The sequence below is a fragment of the Rhinoraja longicauda genome, chromosome 19, assembly GCF_053455715.1.
Source record: "Rhinoraja longicauda isolate Sanriku21f chromosome 19, sRhiLon1.1, whole genome shotgun sequence".
Classification (NCBI taxonomy): domain Eukaryota; kingdom Metazoa; phylum Chordata; class Chondrichthyes; order Rajiformes; family Arhynchobatidae; genus Rhinoraja; species Rhinoraja longicauda.
In genome coordinates this window covers 7072004-7091833 of record NC_135971.1, presented here as the reverse complement: position 1 = coordinate 7091833, position 19830 = coordinate 7072004, and the positions used below count along the sequence as shown (strand labels likewise).

General features: G+C 49.0%; 1 protein-coding gene across 1 annotated transcript; it reads left to right on the top strand.

The window, feature by feature from the left end:
• Positions 1 to 1232: 1232 nt before the first annotated feature.
• Positions 1233 to 16590, top strand: LOC144602609 (E3 ubiquitin-protein ligase TRIM39-like). The gene is made up of 5 exons (XM_078415740.1): positions 1233 to 1395; positions 1979 to 2151; positions 13579 to 13601; positions 13684 to 13802; positions 15575 to 16590. Exons 1-5 carry the CDS (start codon positions 1233 to 1235, stop codon positions 16105 to 16107), a joined length of 1011 nt encoding a protein of 336 aa, XP_078271866.1. The 3' UTR covers positions 16108 to 16590.
• The last annotated feature ends 3240 nt before the right edge of the window (positions 16591 to 19830 follow it).

Here is a 19830-nt window from a genome sequence, read left to right as displayed (position 1 = left end):
GCCATTGTATGTTGGGGGAGTCCAGAACAAGGGGCCACAGTTTAAGAATAAGGGGTAGGCCATTTAGAACGGAGATGAAGAAAAACCTTTTCAGTCAGAGAGTTGTGAATCTGTGGGATTCTCTGCCTCAGAAGGCAGTGGAGGAATGCATTTAAGAGAGAGCTCGATAGAGCTCTTAAGGAAAGCGGAGTCAGGGGGTATGGGGAGAAGGCAGGAACGGGTTACTGATTGAGAATGATCAGCCATGATCACATTGAATGGCGGTGCTGGCTCGAAGGGCCGAATGGCCTCCTCCTGCACCTATTGTCTATTGCCCATTGTATGTTCGTTCTTAGTACCTGAACTGATGTTCAGCTCTTTGGTCAACGTGGGTTGTGTTTAAATGTGCTATACACATAAAATTGACTTGACTTGACTGTGGTGTTTGTGAGCCATTGTATGTTCGTTCTTAGTACCTGAACTGATGTTCAGCACTTTGGTCAACGTGGGTTGTTTTTAAATGTGCTATACAAATAGAAAATGACCTGGCTTGACTAAATGTACCGAGTGTTGACCACTGATTGCAAGACGTGATGCACACGACACGACCCACCCTGTCCCGGCACCTTCAATAGACAATAGGTGCAGGAGGAGGCCATTCGGCCCTTCGAGCCTGTACGCACCACCATTCAATGTGATCACGGCTGATCAGTCTCAATCAGTACCCCGTTCCTGCCTTCTCCCCATACCCCCCTAACTCCGCTATCCTTAAGAGCTCTATCCAGCTCTCTCTTGAATGCATTCAGAGAATTGGCCTCCACTGCCTTCTGAGGCAGAGAATTCCACAGATTCACAACTGGAAAAGTTTTTCCTCATCTCAGTTCTAAATGGCCTACCCCTTATTCTTAAACTGTGGCCCCTGGTTCTGGAATCCCCCAACATTAGGAACATGTTTCCTGCCTCTAACGTGTCCAACCCCTTAATAATCTTATACGTTTCGATAAGATCCCCTCTCATCCTTCTATATTCCAGTGTATACAAGCCTAGTCGCTCCAGTCTTTCAACATATGACAGTCCCGCCATTCCGGGGATTAACCTGGTGAACCTACGCTGCACGGCCTCAATAACAAGAATATCCTTCCTCACATTTCAGTGAAAGGCCCGCCCGCCATCGAGCGACCATTCAAGCCGTTAATGAAACGTTTAAACAAAAAACACACGCCCACAATTCAATATAATCGGTGGTTTCCCCGATGATTATTCACCGTGAACGATCTGGACGAACAAACCTCAACGACGTTCTTCAGTTGACGGCCCCGGCCCGCTGCGTCATGGCGGCTCGGCGAAGTGCGCAGGCGCGTGCGCGCGCCGGGGAGGATAAGGAGGAGGAAGAGGGGGAGGGAGGAGGAGGAGGAAGTAAAGCTGCACCAGCACCAATAGCAGCAGCGCTACAGCAGCACCAATAGCAGCAGCGCTACAGCAGCACCAATAGCAGCAGCACCAATAGCAGCAGCGCTACAGCAGCACCGCAGCCCCCACCTTCGGGGCACACGTGCGCGCGCCGGGGAGGTTAAGGAGGAGGAAGAGGGGGAGGGAGGAGGAGGAGGAAGTAAAGCTGCACCAGCACCAATAGCAGCAGCGCTACAGCAGCACCGCAGGCCCCTCCTTCAGGGCACACGTGCGCGCGCCGGGGAGGATAAAAAGGAGGAGGGGGAGGGGAAAGGCCCAGAGTTATTGCATCACGCCGCTGCGTGATGGCGGCTCGGCGAAGTGCGCAGGCGCGTGCGCGCGCCGGGGAGGCTAAGAAGGAGGAGGAGGAGAAGGGGGGGGGGTGTAAAGCAGCACCAATAGTAGCAGCGCTACAGCAGCACCAATAGCAGCAGCGCTACAGCAGCACCGCAGCCCCCACCTGCGGGACACACGTGCGCGCGCCGGGTGTGTGTTTGAGACAAAGGGTGGAATAAATCTTCATCAATTTCAAGAACGAGAACTGCAGCAGGAACGATCAGCAGCACCGTCAGCGTCACAGCCTCACACGACAACAACTACGACACCGACTACAACTATAACACAACCTCCCCCGCCCCGATCTGCAGAATGAATGTGTTCCGGTGGACAGATATAAAGCAACAGTATCAACGCAACATTCACTTCACACTTTACTCCAACAAGGTAATTGTAGGAAAACACTTTAATTACAAAATATAAATAACAACGTCGGCCCCTCGCTCGCCCACTCGCTCACTCAGTCGGCGGGGACCACCTGGGCCGATATCGGGAGCTCCGGCAGCGTCTTTGCCCGCCCCCCCCGAATCGCGGGGCTTGGGTCGTCCCGCCGCGGACCCTTCACCGTCCGGCGGGGGCTTCAATATCGGGAGCCCCGACCGTCCCGACGTGGAAACTCCAACAGCCAGACCGCGGGAGTAGACGGCAGGGGAAGAGAAAAGACATTCTGTGACATTCCGTCACAGTGAGGAGGGACTGGAGGAGACTCACTGTGATGGATGTTTCTTTTTGTTTAGTGTTAGTTTATGATTGTGTAAGTGTTATTGCATTTTTATTGATTATTCTTATTGGTCTTATTGTTGAACTGCGGGTAATTTTTCATTTCGCTGCACATTTATGTGTATGCAACAAATAAGTTGACTAGCCAGTGAGTCTGTGGAATTCTCTGCCACAGAAGGTAGTTGAGGCCAGTTCATTGGCTATATTTAAGAGGGAGTTAGATGTGGCCCTTGTGGCTAAAGGGACCAGGGGGTATGGAGAGAAGGCAGGTACGGGATACTGAGTTGGATGATCAGCCATGATCATATTGAATAGCGATGCAGGCTCGAAGGGCCGAATGGCCTACTCCTGCACCTATTTTCTATGTTTCTATTGACAGTCACTCAGTCCCTCAGTCAGTCTATTCACAAAATGCTGGAGTAACTCAGCAGGTCAGGCAGCATCTCGGGAAAGAAGGAATGGGTGACCCTTCTTCCACAATCAGTCAGTCACTCAGTCTGACCAAGCAAGAACCAAACGCTCGTTCTCACCTTCCACCCCACCAGCCAGCGGATCCAACAAATCATCCGCCAACATTTCCGTCACCTACAACGGGACCCCACCACTGGCCATATCTTCCCATCCCCTCCCCTCTCTGCGTTCCGCAGAGATCGTTCCCTCAGTAACTCCCTGGTCCACTCGCCCCTTCCTACCCAAACCACCGACCCAGGCAGCAGGGGGCGGACCCGGCCAGCAGCCAGCAGGACTGACACTCACTCACTCGCTCACTCCCCAAGCTGGATTATCAGAGACAGCCCTCCTGTTCAGTTTCAGCGACGTTATCTGAGGCTGAGGCCGTGCTGGCGGTCGGGACCGGGTCCGGTGTCGTGTCGGGTCCGGTAATGAGAGCGGGTTAAACAAAATTATCTCCCCCTTCTCCCTTTTCCCCTTTTCCCACTTCTCTCCCTTTTCCCATTTCCCTCCCTTTTCCCATTCCTTATCCCATTTCTCTCCCTTATCCCATTTCTCTCCCTTATCCCATTTCTCTCCCTTATCCCATTTCTCTCCCTTATCCCATTTCTCTCCCTTATCCCATTTCTCTCCCTTATCCCATTTCTCTCCCTTATCCCATTTCTCTCCCTTTTCCCATTTCTCTCCCTTTTCTCTATCCCGCTTCAGCAGGGAGTTTCTCCACAGCCTGGAGTGGGTCGCCAGACGTGACCGGGACACCGCCAGGATGCGGCGCTCTCTCTGCACAGCCGGACATCTGCTGTACCTGCTGGCAGGTAGAGACATGGGGGGGAGGTAGAGACATGGGGGGGAGAGAGAGATGGGGGGGGAGAGAGAGATGGGGGGAGAGAGAGAGATGGGGGGAGAGAGAGAGAGATGGGGGGAGAGAGAGAGAGATGGGGGGGAGAGAGAGATGGGGAGGGAAAGAGATGGGGAGAGAGGGAAAGAGATAGGGAGAGAGAGAGGGGGGGGAGAGAGAGAATGCGAGCTGCTGTCTACAGAGTTGGGAGTGGGCAATTGTCAGTCAAACACTGTATTGGGGTAACTCAGCGGGTCGGGCCACATCTGTGGAGAGAAGGAATGGGTGACTTTTCGGGTCGAGACCCTTCTCTGAAGAACCCGAAATGTCACCCATTCCTTCTCTCCACAGATGCTGCCTGACCCGCTGAGTTACCCCAGCATTTTGTGTCTACATTCATCAGTGAAGATGTCATTTAGCTTAGTGATACGATGCAGAAACAGGCCCTTCGGCCCACCGGGTACGCAGCGACCAGCGATCAGGCCGCACTAACGCTGCCCTACACACACACAAGGGACAATCTCTAATTTTACAGAAGCCAATTAACCTACAAGCCTGTCGGTCTTGAGAGGTTTGGAGGGAATAGTGTCGGTAGTAAAGAAAGCAAACTCAATGCTAGCATTTATTTCAAGAGGGCTTGTGTACAAAAACAGGGGGTGTTATGCTGAGGCTCTACAAGGCACTGGTCAGGCCCCATTTGGAATATTGTCAGCAATTTTCGCTGTACTCGCTGGAGTTTAGACGAATGAGGGGGGACCTCATTGAAACTTCACCGAATACTGAAAGACCCGGATAGGGTGGATGTGGAGAGGATGTTTCCACTAGTGGGAGAGTCTAGGACCAGAGGGCACAGCCTCAGAATTAAAGGACTTTCCGTCAGGAAGGAGATGAGGCGGAATTTATTTAGTCAGAGGGTGGTGAATAGAAACATAGAAACATAGAAAATAGGTGCAGGAGTAGGCCATTCGGCCCTTCGAGCCTGCACCGCCATTGAATATGATCATGGCTGATCATCCAGTTCAGTAACCTGTACCTGCCTTCTCTCCATACCCCCTGACCCCTTTAGCCACAAGGGCCACATCTAACTCCCTCTTAAATATAGCCAATGAACTAGCCTCAACTATCTTCTGTGGCAGAGAATTCCACAGACTCACCACTCTCTGTGTGAAGAAATGTTTTCTCATTTCGGTCCTAAAAGACTTCCCCCTTATCCTTAAGCTGTGACCCCTGGTTCTGGACTCCCCCAACCCCTTAAGAATTTTATATGTTTCTATAAGATCCCCCCTCAGTCTTCTAAATTCCAGCGAGTACAAGCCTAGTCTATCCAGTCTTTCTTCATATGAAAGTCCTGCCATCCCAGGGATCAATCTGGTGAACCTTCTCTGTACTCCCTCTAAGGCAAGAATGTCTTTCCTCAGATTAGGAGACCAAAACTGCACACAATACTCCAGGTGCGGTCTCACCAGTGCCCCGTACAACTGCAGTAGAATCTCCCTGTTCCTAAACTCAAATCCTCTTGCTATGAATGCCAACCTACCATTTGCTTTCTTCACTGCCTGCTGCACCTGCACACTTGCTTTCAATGACTGGTGCACCATGACACCCAGGTCACGTTGCATCTCCCCTTTTCCTAATCGGTCACCATTCAGGTAATACTCTGCTTTCCTGTTCTTGCCGCCAAAATGGATAACCTCACATTTATCCACATTATATTGCATCTGCCATGCATTTGCCCACTCGCCTAATCTATCCAAGTCACTCTACAGCCTCCTAGCATCCTCCTCGCAGCTAACACTGCCACCCAGCTTCGTGTCATCCGCAAACTTAGAGATGTTGCATTCAATTCCCTTGTCCAAATCATTAATATTCACTATAAATAACTGGGGTCCCAGCACTGAGACTTGCGGTACCCCACTTGTCACTGCCTGCCATTCCGAAAAGGACCCGTTTATTCCTACTCTTTGCTTCTTGTCCGCCAACCAATTCTCTATCCACATCAACACTGAACCCCCAATACCGTGTGCTTTAAGTTTGTACCCCAATCTCCTATGTGGGACCTTGTCGAAGGCCTTCTGAAAGTCCAGATACAACACATCGACTGGTTCTCCCTTATCCACTCTACTAGTTACATCCTCGAAAAATTCTATAAGATTCGTCAGACATGATTTGCCTTTTGTAAATCCATGCTGACTTTGTCCGATGATTTCACCACTTTCCAAATGTGATGCTATCACATCTTTAATTACTGATGTGTGGGATGCAAAGAATCTGTAGGATTCTTTGCCACAGACAGCTGTGGAGGCCACAAGTCAGTGGACTTGGTCTCCAAATTTGAGGAAGCATATTCTTGCTATTGAGGGCATGCAGCGTAGGTTTACTCGGTTAATTCCCGGAATGGCGGGACTATCATATGTTGAAAGACTGGAGCGACTAGGCTTGTATACACTGGAATTTAGAAGGATGAGAGATCTTATCGAAACATATAAGATTATTAAGGGGTTGGACAGGTTAGAGGCAGGAAACATGTTCCTAATGTTGGGGGAGTCCAGAACAAGGGGCCACAGTTTAAGAAAAAGGGTAGACCATTTAGAACTGAGATGAGGAACAACTTTTTCAGTCAGCGAGTTGTAAATCTGTGGAATTCTCTGCCTCAGAAGGCAGTGGAGGCCAATTCTCTGAATGCATTCAATAGAGAGCTGGATAGAGCTCTTAAGGATAGCGGAGTCAGGGGGTATGGAGAGAAGGCAGGAACGGGGTACTGATTGAGAATGATCAGCCATGATCACATTGAATGGCGGTGCTGGCTCGAAGGGCCGAATGGCCTGCTCCTGCACCTATTGTCTATTGGATATTTTTAAGGCAGGGATAGATAAATTGTTGGTCAGTGCGGGTGTCAGAGGTTATCGCGAGAACCATATAACCATATAACAATTACAGCACGGAAACAGGCCCGTTCGGCCCTACCAGTCCACGCCGACCACTTTCTCTGACCTAGTCTCATCTACCTGCTCTCAGACCATAACCCTCCAATCCCCTCCCATCCATATACCTATACAATTTACTCTTAAATAATAAAATCGAGCCTGCCTCCACCACTTCCACCGGAAGCTCATTCCATACAGCCACCACCCTCTGAGTAAAGAAGTTACCCCTCATGTTACCCCAAAACTTTTGTCCCTTAATTCTGAAGTTATGTCCCCTTGTTGGAATCTTCCCCACTCTCAAGGGGAAAAGCCTACCCACGTCAACTCTGTCCGTCCCTCTTAAAATTTAAAAAACCTCTATCAAGTCCCCCCTCAACCTTCTACGCTCCAAAGAATAAAGACCCAACCTGTTCAACCTCTCTCTGTAGCCCAAGTGTTGAAACCCAGGCAACATTCTAGTAAATCTCCTCTGTACCCTCTCCATTTTGTCGACATCCTTCCTATAATTTGGCGACCAGAACTGCACACCATACTCCAGATTCGGCCTCACCAATGCCCTGTACAATTTTAACATTACATCCCAACTTCTATATTCGATGCTCTGATTTATAAAGGCAAGCATACCAAACGCCTTCTTCACCACCCTATCCACATGAGATTCCACCTTCAGGGAACAATGCACAGTTATTCCCAGATCCCTCTGTTCCACTGCATTCCTCAATTCCCTACCATTTACCCTGTACGTCCTATTTTGATTTGTCCTACCAAAATGCAGCACCTCACACTTATCAGCATTAAGCTCCATCTGCCATCTTTCAGCCCACCCTTCCAAAAGGCCCAAGTCCATTTGTGGATTTTGAAAATCTACTTCATTATTAACTACACCACCTATCTTAGTATCATCTGCATATTTACTAATCCAATTTGCCACACCATCATCCAGATCATTAATGTAAATGACAAACAACAGTGGACCCAACACAGATCCCTGGGGTACTCCACTAGACACTGGCCTCCAACCTGACATACAGTTGTCAACCATTACCCTCTGGTATCTCCCATTCAGCCATTGTTGAATCCATCTTGCAACCTCACTATTAATACCCAACGATTTAACCTTCTTAATCAACCTTCCATGTGGAACCTTGTCAAATGCCTTACTGAAGTCCATATAGACAACATCCACAGCCTTGCCCTTATCAATTTCCCTGGTAACCTCTTCAAAAAATTCAAGAAGATTAGTCAAACATGACCTTCCAGGCACAAATCCATGTTGACTGTTTCTAATCAAGCCTTGTTTATCCATGTGATTATATATATTGTCCCTAAGTATCTTTTCCATTAATTTTCCCACCACAGACGTCAAACTAACAGGTCTATAATTGCTAGGTTTACTTTTAGAAACTTTTTTAAACAAAGGCACAACATGCGCAATGCGCCAATCTTCCGGCACCATCCCCGTTTCTAATGACGTTTGAAATATTTCCGTCATAGCCCCTGCTATTTCTGCACTACCTTCCCTCAATGTCCTAGGGAATATCCTATCAGGACCTGGAGAGTTATCCACTTTTATATTTTTCAAAAGTGTCCGTACCTCCTCTTCTTTGATCCTCATAATTTCCATCACTACTCTATTTGTTTCGCTTACCTCACATAATTCAATATCCTTCTCCTCGGTGAATACCGAAGAAAAGAAATTGTTTAATATCTCCCCCATTTCTTCCGGCTCAGCACATAGCTGTCCACTCTGACTCTCTAATGGACCAATTTTATCCCTCGCTATCCTTTTGCTATTGACATATCTGTAGAAACCCTTGGGGTTTACTTTTACATTACTTGCCAAAGCAACCTCATATCTTTTTTTTGCTTTTCTAATTTCCTTCTTAAGATTCCTTTTACATTCTTTATATTCCTCAAGAACCTTATTTACTCCCTGCCGCTTATATTTATTGCATATCTCCCTCTTTTTCCGAACCAAGTGTCCAATTTCCCTAGAAACCCACGGCTCTTTCAACTTATTATTCTTTCCTTTCCACCGAACAGAGACATAAAGACTCTGTACTCTCAAAATTTCACCTTTAAATGTCCTCCATTTCTCTATTATATCTTTCTCATAAAACAAAATGTCCCATTTCACTCCTTTTAAATCCTTTCTCATCTCCTCAAAGTTAGCCTTTCTCCAATCCAAAATCTCAACCCTTGGTCCAGTTCTGACCTTCTCCATAATTATATTGAAACTAATGGCATTGTGAACACTAGACCCAAAGTGCTCCTCAACACATACCTCCTTCACCTGACCCATCTCATTTCCTAACAGGAGGTCCAACACTGCCCATTCTCTGGTAGGTACCTCTACGTATTGCTGCAAAAAACTATCCTGCACACATTTTACAAACTCCAAACCATCCAGCCCTTTTACAGAATGTGATTCCCAGTCTCTGTGCGGAAAATTGAAATCACCCACAATCACTACTCTGTGCTTACTACTAATATCTGCTATCTCCTTACATATTTGCTCTTCCAATTCTCGTTCCCCATTTGGCGGTCTATAATACACCCCAATAAGTGTTGCTAAGCCTTTCTCATTTCTGAGTTCCACCCAAACAGCCTCCCTAGTCGACCCTTCAAATCTATCGTGCCAGAGCACTGCGGTGATATCTTCCCTGACAAGCAATGCAACACCTCCACCTCTTGCCCCTCCGATTCTATCACATCTGAAGCAATGAAATCCTGGAATATTTAATTGCCAATCGCAACCCTCCTGCAACCATGTTTCACTGATCGCCACAACATCATACTTCCAGATGTCAATCCAGGCTCTAAGCTCATCCACCTTTCTTACAATGCACCTAGCATTAAAATATACACATTTAAGGGACCCATCATTTCTTATTCTCAGTTTATTTCTTTTCACTTCTTTCTCTCCTACATATTGGGTCTGAGTGTTTCCCTTTTCTGCCTCCTGCCTCACACACTGCCTATTAGCTATCTGTGTTTGAGTCCCTCCCCCCAACCGTACTAGTTTAAAGTCTCCGCAGTTATTTTAGCAAATCTCCCCGCCAGGATATTGGTTCCCCTCAGGTTCAGATGCAACCCGTCCTTTTTGTACAGGTCATACTTCCCCCAGAAGAGGTCCCAATGATCCAGAAACTTGAATCCCTGCTCCCTGCACCAGTCCCTCAGCCACGTATTTATCCTCCACCTCACTCCATTCCTATTCTCACTATCGCGTGGCACAGGCAGTAAGCCTGAGATTATCACTTTGGAAGTCCTTTTTTTTCACTCTCTTCCTAGCCCCCTAAATTCTCCTTTCAGGACCTCTTCCCTTATCCTACCTATATTGTTGGTACCTATATGTACCACGACCTCTGGCTCCTCTCCCTCCCTTTTCAGGATATCTTGGACACGTTCAGATACATCCCGGACACTGGCACCAGGGAGGCAAACTACCATCCGGGTCTCCCGACTGCGTCCACAGAATCGCCTATCTGACCCCCTCACTATAGAGTCCCCTATCACTATCGCTCTCTTCTTCCTTTCCCTACCCTTCTGAGCAACAGGGCTGGACTCCGTGCCAGAGGCTCGGGCGCCGTCGCTGCCCCCAGGTAGGCTGTACTCCCCAACAGTACCTAAACAGGAGTATTTATTGCCAAGGGGTACATCCACTGGGGTACTCTCTAGTCCCTGCCTCTGCTCCTTGCCCCCCCCCTAACCGTGACCCACTTGTCTACCTCCCGTGGTCTTGGAGTGACCACCTCTCTATAACTCCTCTCTATAACCTCCTCACTCTCCCTGACCAGACGGAGGTCATCAATCTGCCGCTCCAGGTTCCTAATACGGTCCCTTAGGAGCCCCATCTCGTCGCACCTGGCGCAGATGTGGATGTCTGGAAGACTATCAGACTCCCAGATTCCCCACATCCGACACCCAGAACAATAAACTGCCCTGGCACTCATACTCCCCAAACAAAGCCCCGTGCTCGGTTACTAAACCTACCGCCCGGCCGATACTCCACCCGCTCCAACCGCCCACCCAAAAGAACTGAGTGATCTCCTGGGAGAGGCGAAAAACCGGATAAAAAACCCAGGCCAATTTGGGGAAAAAAATCCGGGAAATTCCTCTCCGACCCCAAGCTAGACGATCGAAACTTGTCCGGGAGATCACACAGGTCTTACTCCTTACTATCTCCACACAATACTTCCCAAGCAACACAGCTTGGTGCTGCTGCTGATTGCTGCTGCTACTGCTGCTGATTGCTGCTACGAATTGCTGCTCTCGAATTCACGTAAACTGGAGGAACGCCAATCCAAATTCTCCAGATAGTCTGCCTGGTCCGTGGAATTACCCGATCGCTTTGTGTCATTTATTTGTAAAGCAGCATCTGCAGTTCCTCGTGTGCTCCTGTTGATCAACGTCAGGCTGGGCTGCGAGTGGGGGTGTCTGGCTCACTGTGCTGCTCTCCGGGGCTGGAGGGGTTAACAGCCTCTTGCTGGTGTGTAATCAGTGGCAGATTGCCAGAGGCCCTTCACCCTGAACACTCGCAGCAAAACAACGTTATTCAGCACAGAATCAATTCCCCGCGCACTGCAGGGCGTTTCGTTGACAGTTGCAGTTCTGTGCGGTTTCGCAGCTTCCTGAAGGCGGAAGCGGTTTTGAACCAAGAAGTTCTCGGAATTAAAAATGGCTTCGAAACACCAGATCCAGAGTTTAACTGAAGACGCGACTTGTCCGATTTGCTTGGATTTCTTCAGCGATCCGGTTATACTGGAGTGCGGGCACAACTTCTGCCGCTCCTGTATCACACAGAGTTGGGACAGGGAGGGGAGAAACTCCTGCCCGGAATGTAGAGAGGATATTGCAGGCCGCGCCCTCAAAGGAAATCGGGCCTTGGCGAGTATCACTGAGAAAGCTCGAGCACTGAGTCTGAACACGGGAGGGAAGGAAAGTAAACTTCACTGCGAGGAACATCAGGAAGAACTGAAGCTGTTTTGTGAAACCGACAAGAAACTGGTCTGTCTGATCTGCCGAGACGCGCGGGAACACAAGTCTCACAGTTTCATGCCGATTAAAGAAGCTGTTGAAAGATACAAGGTAAAAGCAAACAGAATTTGATCAGATGATGAATTTTCAATTCTGCCTTTTGCAGACCGCGCTCCCTCGGCGACTGTTCGGTTCACCCATCCTCCCACCCAAACCAGCCCTTCCCCAGGTACTTGCCCCAGCCACCGCTGGAGATGAAACACCTGTCCCTGTACCTTCTCCCTCATGTCCATGTAGGGACTCCAGCAGTCCTTCCAGGTGAGACAGCCGCGGCTCTCTGCTGATACGCTCCACGACCCGATGAGTTCTCCAGCAGTTTGTGTCTTTTTGTAAACTTCCATGTGCAGTTTCGTGTCTGCAGTTCATTTGTTCCGTCTGGTCTAATTCTTTCACTGACTGAATCTGAATCTCAATCCCAGGAGCTGATTAAAACTTCCTTGGAGATTCTCACAAAAAATAAATCAGCGGTGGAGGAAATGGAGCAGCAACAGAAAGAGAAGATTTCTGGAGTCCGGGTAAGGTTTCCAGTTTCCCTTCTCTGATCTTGTGCTATTGTCTTAGATTCCAGGCTCGATAATATTGACCTTCACCTTTCATTTGACAGGAACAGTCACAGAACCTGTTGACCTACATCACATCGGTATTTGCTGAACTGCGCCAGATTCTCAATGAGAAAGAGCGGCTCTTTCTCAAGGATCTCCGGGAAGAGGAGGAGAGCATTCTAAATCCAATGGAGAATAATCTACGAGCGATTCAAGAGGAGATAAACTCTATTCAAGAGAAACTCTTAAAGCTGCAGGAGCGGATGAACCAAACGGACAGTTTGATATTTCTGAAGGTAGGGAGTCACAAATTTAATTTGATTCTCTGACAAAATAGTGGGTCACAGTTTGCGATAAATTTCCCAATAATTCAGGGCTGATTGAAACAAACCAGTCGGTAGGGAAGACGAACACCTCATATTTTGAACAGACTACAACCCAACGACATCTACCTTGTATTTTCCCGTTACAGGTAAACCTTATCCCCTTCAGCTCTCCCTGTTCCTTCAACTGTTCCCCACAGGAATTTCTTTTCATCCCCAGTCCCCGTCACCACGTTGGTTCCCCTTCTCCAACCGTTGATCCCCCAACCCTTCCTACTGGGAACCCAGCACATTCTCTCCTGTTGATTTCCACACCATCACTTCCATTGCATTCCCCATTTATCTTCCTGACCAGATTCCAATTCGGTAGCAAGTTTTCTCCCCTTCGCCATCAGCCGCATGGATGTCCATCAGTCTGTCATATGTCCCTCCTCACATAAATTCACCTATCCCTTGCCATTTATTGCCCCAGTTCCTTCCCCTCCCATCCCTTTACCAGCTCTCTCCCATCTATTCCAGAAGATTGAAAGAGGCTCCTGACTACATGCGTCATCTGTACATTTCCCTCCTCAGATGCTGGCTGGCCTGATTATGATTCCACTCTATGCAGCACCTTGTGTCTCCAAATAAATGATTTATTTGTTCTGGGGCCATATTACTGCCTCGCTCACATTAGCGCACCCCAATCAATCGCAGGACGAGCTGCATCTTTAACGGGAAGACACGTTGTACTTATCACATTGAGCCAGTCATATTTTCCACGTTGTTCAAGCCTGGTCTTCTCTTAGTCCATCAGTCCAGTATTAAATATACACTTTACATGTAATTAATACATAATACTGCACTGATGGGGCGCCGCTCCAGCATTAAGTGCTGGGATCTGTCGGAGAATTGTAACAATTTGGCTGATATTCCTGCTGTCACGATGTGGACGATCAGTGTAAATTAATTGATCTTTCTGATGTTTTATATTTCAGGAGGAAACTCGTCAGAAGAGGAGGTGAGACTCTCTGCACTGTTTTTGGTAATTAACTCAGAAATCGTAAATGCGGGTCTTTTAACCGGGTGTGTAATTCATGCAGGATAAGTGATGAAGGCTACACGCTGTCAGTAGCAGACGGTGCCCTGGACATTGGAAAGTTCCATCACCCATTTTTGTTGAACACGGTGATCAGCGAGCTGTCCGATCGCATTAAGAGAGGTAAAAACATTTTTTTAAACCGTTAGTGTTCTTTAAGTATTAATTACATGTAAAGTGTATATTTACTACTGGACTGGGCAGCTCCCTGAACACACCCACAGTACAAACAACAGATGGGCTGTTGGATGAACGTTGTTACTACAGTGACATGTCTGGTGAAAGTAAATCAGTGAATGGTGTTCTCTAACTGGTCCTGCTTGTGCCAGCAAAGCTCATGAGGCAGGTTCCTCAATTTCGAGATTTTGCTCACAGACCAAGCAGTCGCGTGTTTCCCGTAGTATGCTGGCATCTAAATGATGTTCAGCGTGTTGTCCCTGCTGTTGGATGTTGGTGGAGTTGCGCGCATAATCAAGGACGAGTCTTTCCCTCATCTCCCCTCTCCCATCAAGCAAGAGGTACAGAAGTGTGAAAACGCACACATCCAGATTCAGGGACAGTTTCTTCCTAGCTGTTATCAGGGAACTGAATCATCCTACCACAACCAGAGAGCAGTGCTGAACTACTATCTTCCACGTTGGTGATCCTCGGACTATCCTTGATCGCACCTTGCTGGCTTTACATTGCACTAAACATTATTCCCACATCATGTATCTGTAAACGTATTGATTGTAATCATGTATTGTCTTTCTACTGACTGGTTAGCACTCAACAAACTATTTTCGCTGTACCTTGGTAAACTGTAACTCCTCTTCCGACACCTCCAATCCCACGCGGTCCCCTCCTTTCCTCGCTACTCCAGTCCGCTTCATCCTACCCGCCTAACACGGCTCCTTATCACAATCACAATAAAACTTTATTAGCCAAGTATGTTTTGCAACATACGAGGAACTTCATTTGCCATACAGTCATAACAGTAAAAAGCAACAGGACACACAAAATACATTTTAACGTAAACATCCACCACAGTGACCCCTCCACATTCCTCACTGTGATGGAAGGTGAAAAACAGTTCAACCCCTCCCTGCTTTGTCCTCCAGCGGTCGGGGGCTCGAACCTTCTGTGACCAGATGTGTCCATGGTCCCAGATCCCACATTTTAAGGCAGAGATAGCTGGATTCTGGGTTAGTACAGGTGTCAGTGGTTATAGGGAGAAGGCAGGAGAAAGGGGTTAGGAGCGAGAGATAGATCAGCCACGATTGAATGGTGGAGTAGACTTGATGGGCCGAATGGCCTCATTCGAATATTTTCATTTATGACATTATGACGTTATGACTGTCCAAATTCACATGATAACCCAGCCCTTCAGACCTGATGAAGTTGTTGTAAACCCTTTTGCACCCACTCCAATTGCCTAACAAACCCACCCTTCCCTTTGTCTCACCCTCCACTCATAAAACACAGGAGCAGGTCATCTGGCCCCTCGTGTCCGCCCCCTTTCACTGTGATCATGACGACCCCACCACGCACCTCTACCTCCTCTTTATCAACTCAAATTACCACTCACCTCTATATCCTTCTGCTCCGATTTCCCACTGAATAACCCGCTTCGTTCCTCCATCCCCACCGCAATCTCCCAATCCTCCTCACTCTCCGCACTCGTCCTCCCCGTCCTCCCTCCCTCACCTCACGAAATTCCCCTCTCCATCCCCGGATAAAAACTCCGGTAGAGATGTCTGTTGTCCACCCGATGTGGTTGTGCGTGAAACCCCGGGCAGGGTTTCAGTTGTCCGCCCGCCTGTGTCTGAGGCCGAGCGGCCTCTCCCCCGGGGCCGCGCTGCCCGAGTCTCCCCCCGACCCCCGGGGACTCTCTGATTCTCTGCTTCTCCCCCCAGTCTCCGTCACCCTGGATGTGGAAACAGCGCATGCGCAGCTCGAGGTGTCTGAGGATCGGAAGAGGGTGAGACGGACCGGGACCCGGAGGAGTCTCCCTGACACCGGGAAGAGGTTTACAACCAGTCCGTGTGTGCTGGGATCGGAGGGATTCACATCGGGGAGACATTACTGGGAGGTGGAGGTGGCGGGGAGTTGGCGCTGGAGTCTGGGAGTCGCCGCAGAGTCTGTGGAGAGGAAGGGACTGGACACACTGACCCCGGAGAATGGAGTCTGGAGGATCAGGCGGTGGGATGACGAGTTTGTTGCATTCACCTCCTCTCCATCCCGTCTCCCCGCCCGTCCCATCCCCGGGAGGGTGGGAGTTTATCTCAGTTACGAGTCCGGGACAGTTTCATTTTACGACGCGGACACCAAGTCCCATCTCCACACCTTCACTGGGAATAAATTCACGGAGAAACTTTATCCTTTCTTCGAGACATGGAAGGTAGACCAGTGGCTGAGAATCTGCTCCGGTTCCGCACCGGGTGTGTAAAAGGGTCGTGTCCCGGGACCGGCGTCAGGAGCGGGGCTCAGGGGCTGTGGGGCAGAAACCCGGTGGACAACAGGTCGGCGCTGAACGACTCTCATTTAATCCCCAAATTCCGCGTCGTAAAAAACCCCAGTGAGCGCGGAAATAAAACCAGGGGGAATGTAAATGTGGGAAGAGAGAAATAAACAGCAAGTGGAATCAGAGGTGTCGATCCGTTCATTTTAACGCGTTAACCGCGTCCGGCAACGGAACAGAAATTACTTTTGTGAAAATATTTTTTAAATGTAATGGGATTGGACCCTTACCGTCAAAAGTCGTTACGGTATTATTAACTCCGTTCAATGACTAGTTCAATGTAATAGATACAGTTCATGTTACTTCAGTGATTTGGAAAATGTACACAGCCATTGACACACACGACAAGCTAATTGAAAGATCGCGTTTATTTGAATGATGTGCATTGTTGCTTCCAATACTGTAATTGAAATAAACTCAAAATTACTTGGACTGTACAGATTGCTTTTGAATTCTTTTGAAATCTACTGAACGGGGAGACAGCAGTTTAGTTTGCTTTTGTTTAGATTGGAGATACAGCGCGGAAACAGGTCCCTCGGCCCACCGAGTCCGCACCGACCAGCGATCCCCGCACATTAACACTACCCTACACACTCTCTCTCTCTCCCCCTCTCTCTCTCTCTCCCCCTCTCTCTCCCCCCCCCCTCTCTCTCTCCCCCTCTCTCTCTCCCCCCCTCTCTCTCTCTCTCTTTCTCTCTCGTATTTGATCCATTCCACCATCGAGGGTAGGGGCGGATATTCAGTTCACGGTGTGGTTCCCCTCGACCACCCGGCCATCAGCCTCTGTCTTGCACGCCTTGATCAACTGGTCATGATTATTGGGGATGTAGAGCTCAAAGCAGTTCTGTGCGGTAGAGAGAGAGAGGGAGCGAGAGGGAGTGGGAAAGAGAGAGAGAGGGAGAGATTGAATGTTGACGCATTTTTGAGTTGTACAGGGCCCTGATGAGACCACACCTGGAGTACTGTGTGCAGTTTTGGTCTAGTTTGAGGAAGGACGTCCTTGCTATTGAGGCAGTGCAGCGTAGGTTCACCAGGTTAATCCCCGGGATGGCGGGACTGTCGTACGAGGAAAGATTGGAAAGGCTGGACTTGTATTCACTGGAGTTTAGCAGGATGAGAGGGGATCTTATAGAGACGAGTAAAATTATAAAAGGACTGGACAAGCTAGATCCATGAAACATGTTCCCAATGTTGGGCGAGCCCAGAACCAGGGGCCACACAGTCTAAGAATAAAGGGGAGGCCGTTTAAAGCTGAGGTGAGGAGGAACGTTTGCAGTTGTAAATGTGTGGGATTCTCTGCCAGAGGGCAGTGGAATCCGATTCACTGGATGGGTTTAAGAGAGAGTTAGATAGAGCTCTAGGGGCCAGTGGAATCAAGGGATATGGGGAGAAGGAAGGCACGGGTTATTGATTGTCAATGATCAGCCGCGATCACAATGAATGGCGGTGCGTACAGGCTCGAAGGGCCGAGTGGCCTCCTCCTGCACCTGTTGTCTGTTTCTGTCTTAAGATAGACGCAACAGAACTGGAGTAACTCAGCGAGTCAGGCCACAGAGAGAGATGGAGAGAGGGGGAGAGAGAGAGAGAGGGGGGAGAGAAAAAGATGGGAGGAGAGAGGGGGAGAGAGGGGATAAGAGAGAGAGAGAGATTGAGGGGGAGAAAGAGATGGGGAGAGATAGAGGGAGTGGGAGAGAGGGAGAGAGAGAGAGGGGTTAGAGAGAGGGAATGGGAGGCGGCAGAGAGAGGGAGAGAAAGAGATAGAGAATGAGAGGGAGTGGGTGAGAGAGGGAGAGGGGGTAGAGAGAGGGGGAGAAAGAGGAAAAGAGAGACAGAGGGAGAGGGGGAGAGAGAGAGGGAGTGGGAGAGGGTGGGAGAAAGAGATAGGGAGAGAGAGAGGGGGAGGGGGAGAGAAAGATGGGGCGAGAAATAGATAGAGAGAGACGGAGTGGGGGAGAGTGGGAGGGAGAGCAAGAGAGAGAGGGGAGGGAGGTTGACTGTGTCTGACAGACTGTTCTAGTAGGGACTGGAAGGGTGGAAGGGCCTCCCCCTCACCCCTCCCCCCTTCAAGACTCCTGAGGACTTACAGACTAACCAAGGCCCAGGCTCTGAACTGGGCCTAGTTTTGAGGCTTCAAAGAACGTTAAAACAGGCCTAGGCTTGAACGCGGCCTAGTTTCAAGGCTCCCGAGGACTTGCGGACTAATCGAGGCCCAGTTTCCTAGCTGGTCCTAGTTTTGAGGCTCCAAAGTACTTTAAACAAGGCCTAGGCTTGAACACGGCCTTGTTTTAAAGCTCCCGAGGACTTACGGACTAACCGAGGCCCAGGCTCTTTACCGGGCCAAGTTTTCCAGGCTCCACATGGCCTAGGAACTCCGTGAAGGCCCAAGGGCCAGGCGGCCTTGCTGGAGAATCACCAACAACAGATAAACAGACTGATCCTACAGCTAATTATTCGCTCCACATGCAGGATGTGAAAACAAACCGATAAATAAACTAATAACTCAGCGAGAAATTGTTTCACTCAAACTAACCTTGTCGTACGCTGGTGGAATGTTCACCTTCATAACGAGAGGAGTTGAGTTCAGGAGCAAAGAGGTCCTTCTGCAGTTGTACAGGGCCCTAGTGAGACCGCACCTGGAGTACTGTGTGCAGTTTTGGTTTCCTAATTTGAGGAAGGACGTCCTTGCTATTGAGGCAGTGCAGCGCAGGTTCACCAGTTTAATCCCTGGGATGGCGGGACTGTCATACGATTAAAGATTGGAAAGACTGGGCTTGTATTCACTGGAGTTTAGAAGGATGAGAGGGGGATCTTATAGAGACGTGTAAAATTATAAAAAGGACTGGACAAGCTAGATGCAGGAAACATGTTCCCAATGTTGGATGAGTCCAGAATCAGGGGCCACAGTCTAAGAATAAAGGGGAGGCCATTTAAAACTGAGGTGAGGAGAAACGTTTCCAGTTGTGAATGTGTGGGATTCTCTGCCACAGAGGGCAGTGGAGGCCGATTCACTGGATGGATTTAAGAGAGAGTTAGGATAGAGCTCTAAGGGGCTAGTGGAATCAAGGGATATGGGGAGAAGGCAGGCACGGGTTACTGATTGTGGATGATCAGCCGCGATCACAATGAGTGGCGGTGCATACAGGCTCGAAGGGCCAAATGGCCTCCTCCTGCACCTGTTGTCTGTGTAACACATTCGTAGTGTAGGAAAATACCTGCAGATGCTGGTACAAATCGAAGCTATCACAAAATGCTGGAGTAACTCAGCGGGTCAGGCAGCATCTAGGAGAGAGGGAATGGGTGATGTTTCGGGTCGAGACCTTCAGACTGAACCCTTCAGACCCTTCTTCAGAAGTGTCTCGACCAGAAAAGTCACCCATTTCCTCTTTCCACAGATGCTGCCCGACCCGCTGAGTTACTCCAGCAATCTGTGAAACGTCACCTATCCATGTTCTCCACAGAGGCTGCCCGACCCGCTGAGTTACTCCGGCACTCTGTGATACCTTCGATATTGTACCAGCATCTGCAGTTATTTTCCTACACAAGGATCATTAATTAATTAATTATTAATTATTAGACGGGCCTGCAGTGCAGCGGATCACCACACGGTGGGAGTGTTGACCACAAAGGGGACGGGCCTGCAGTGCAACGGAT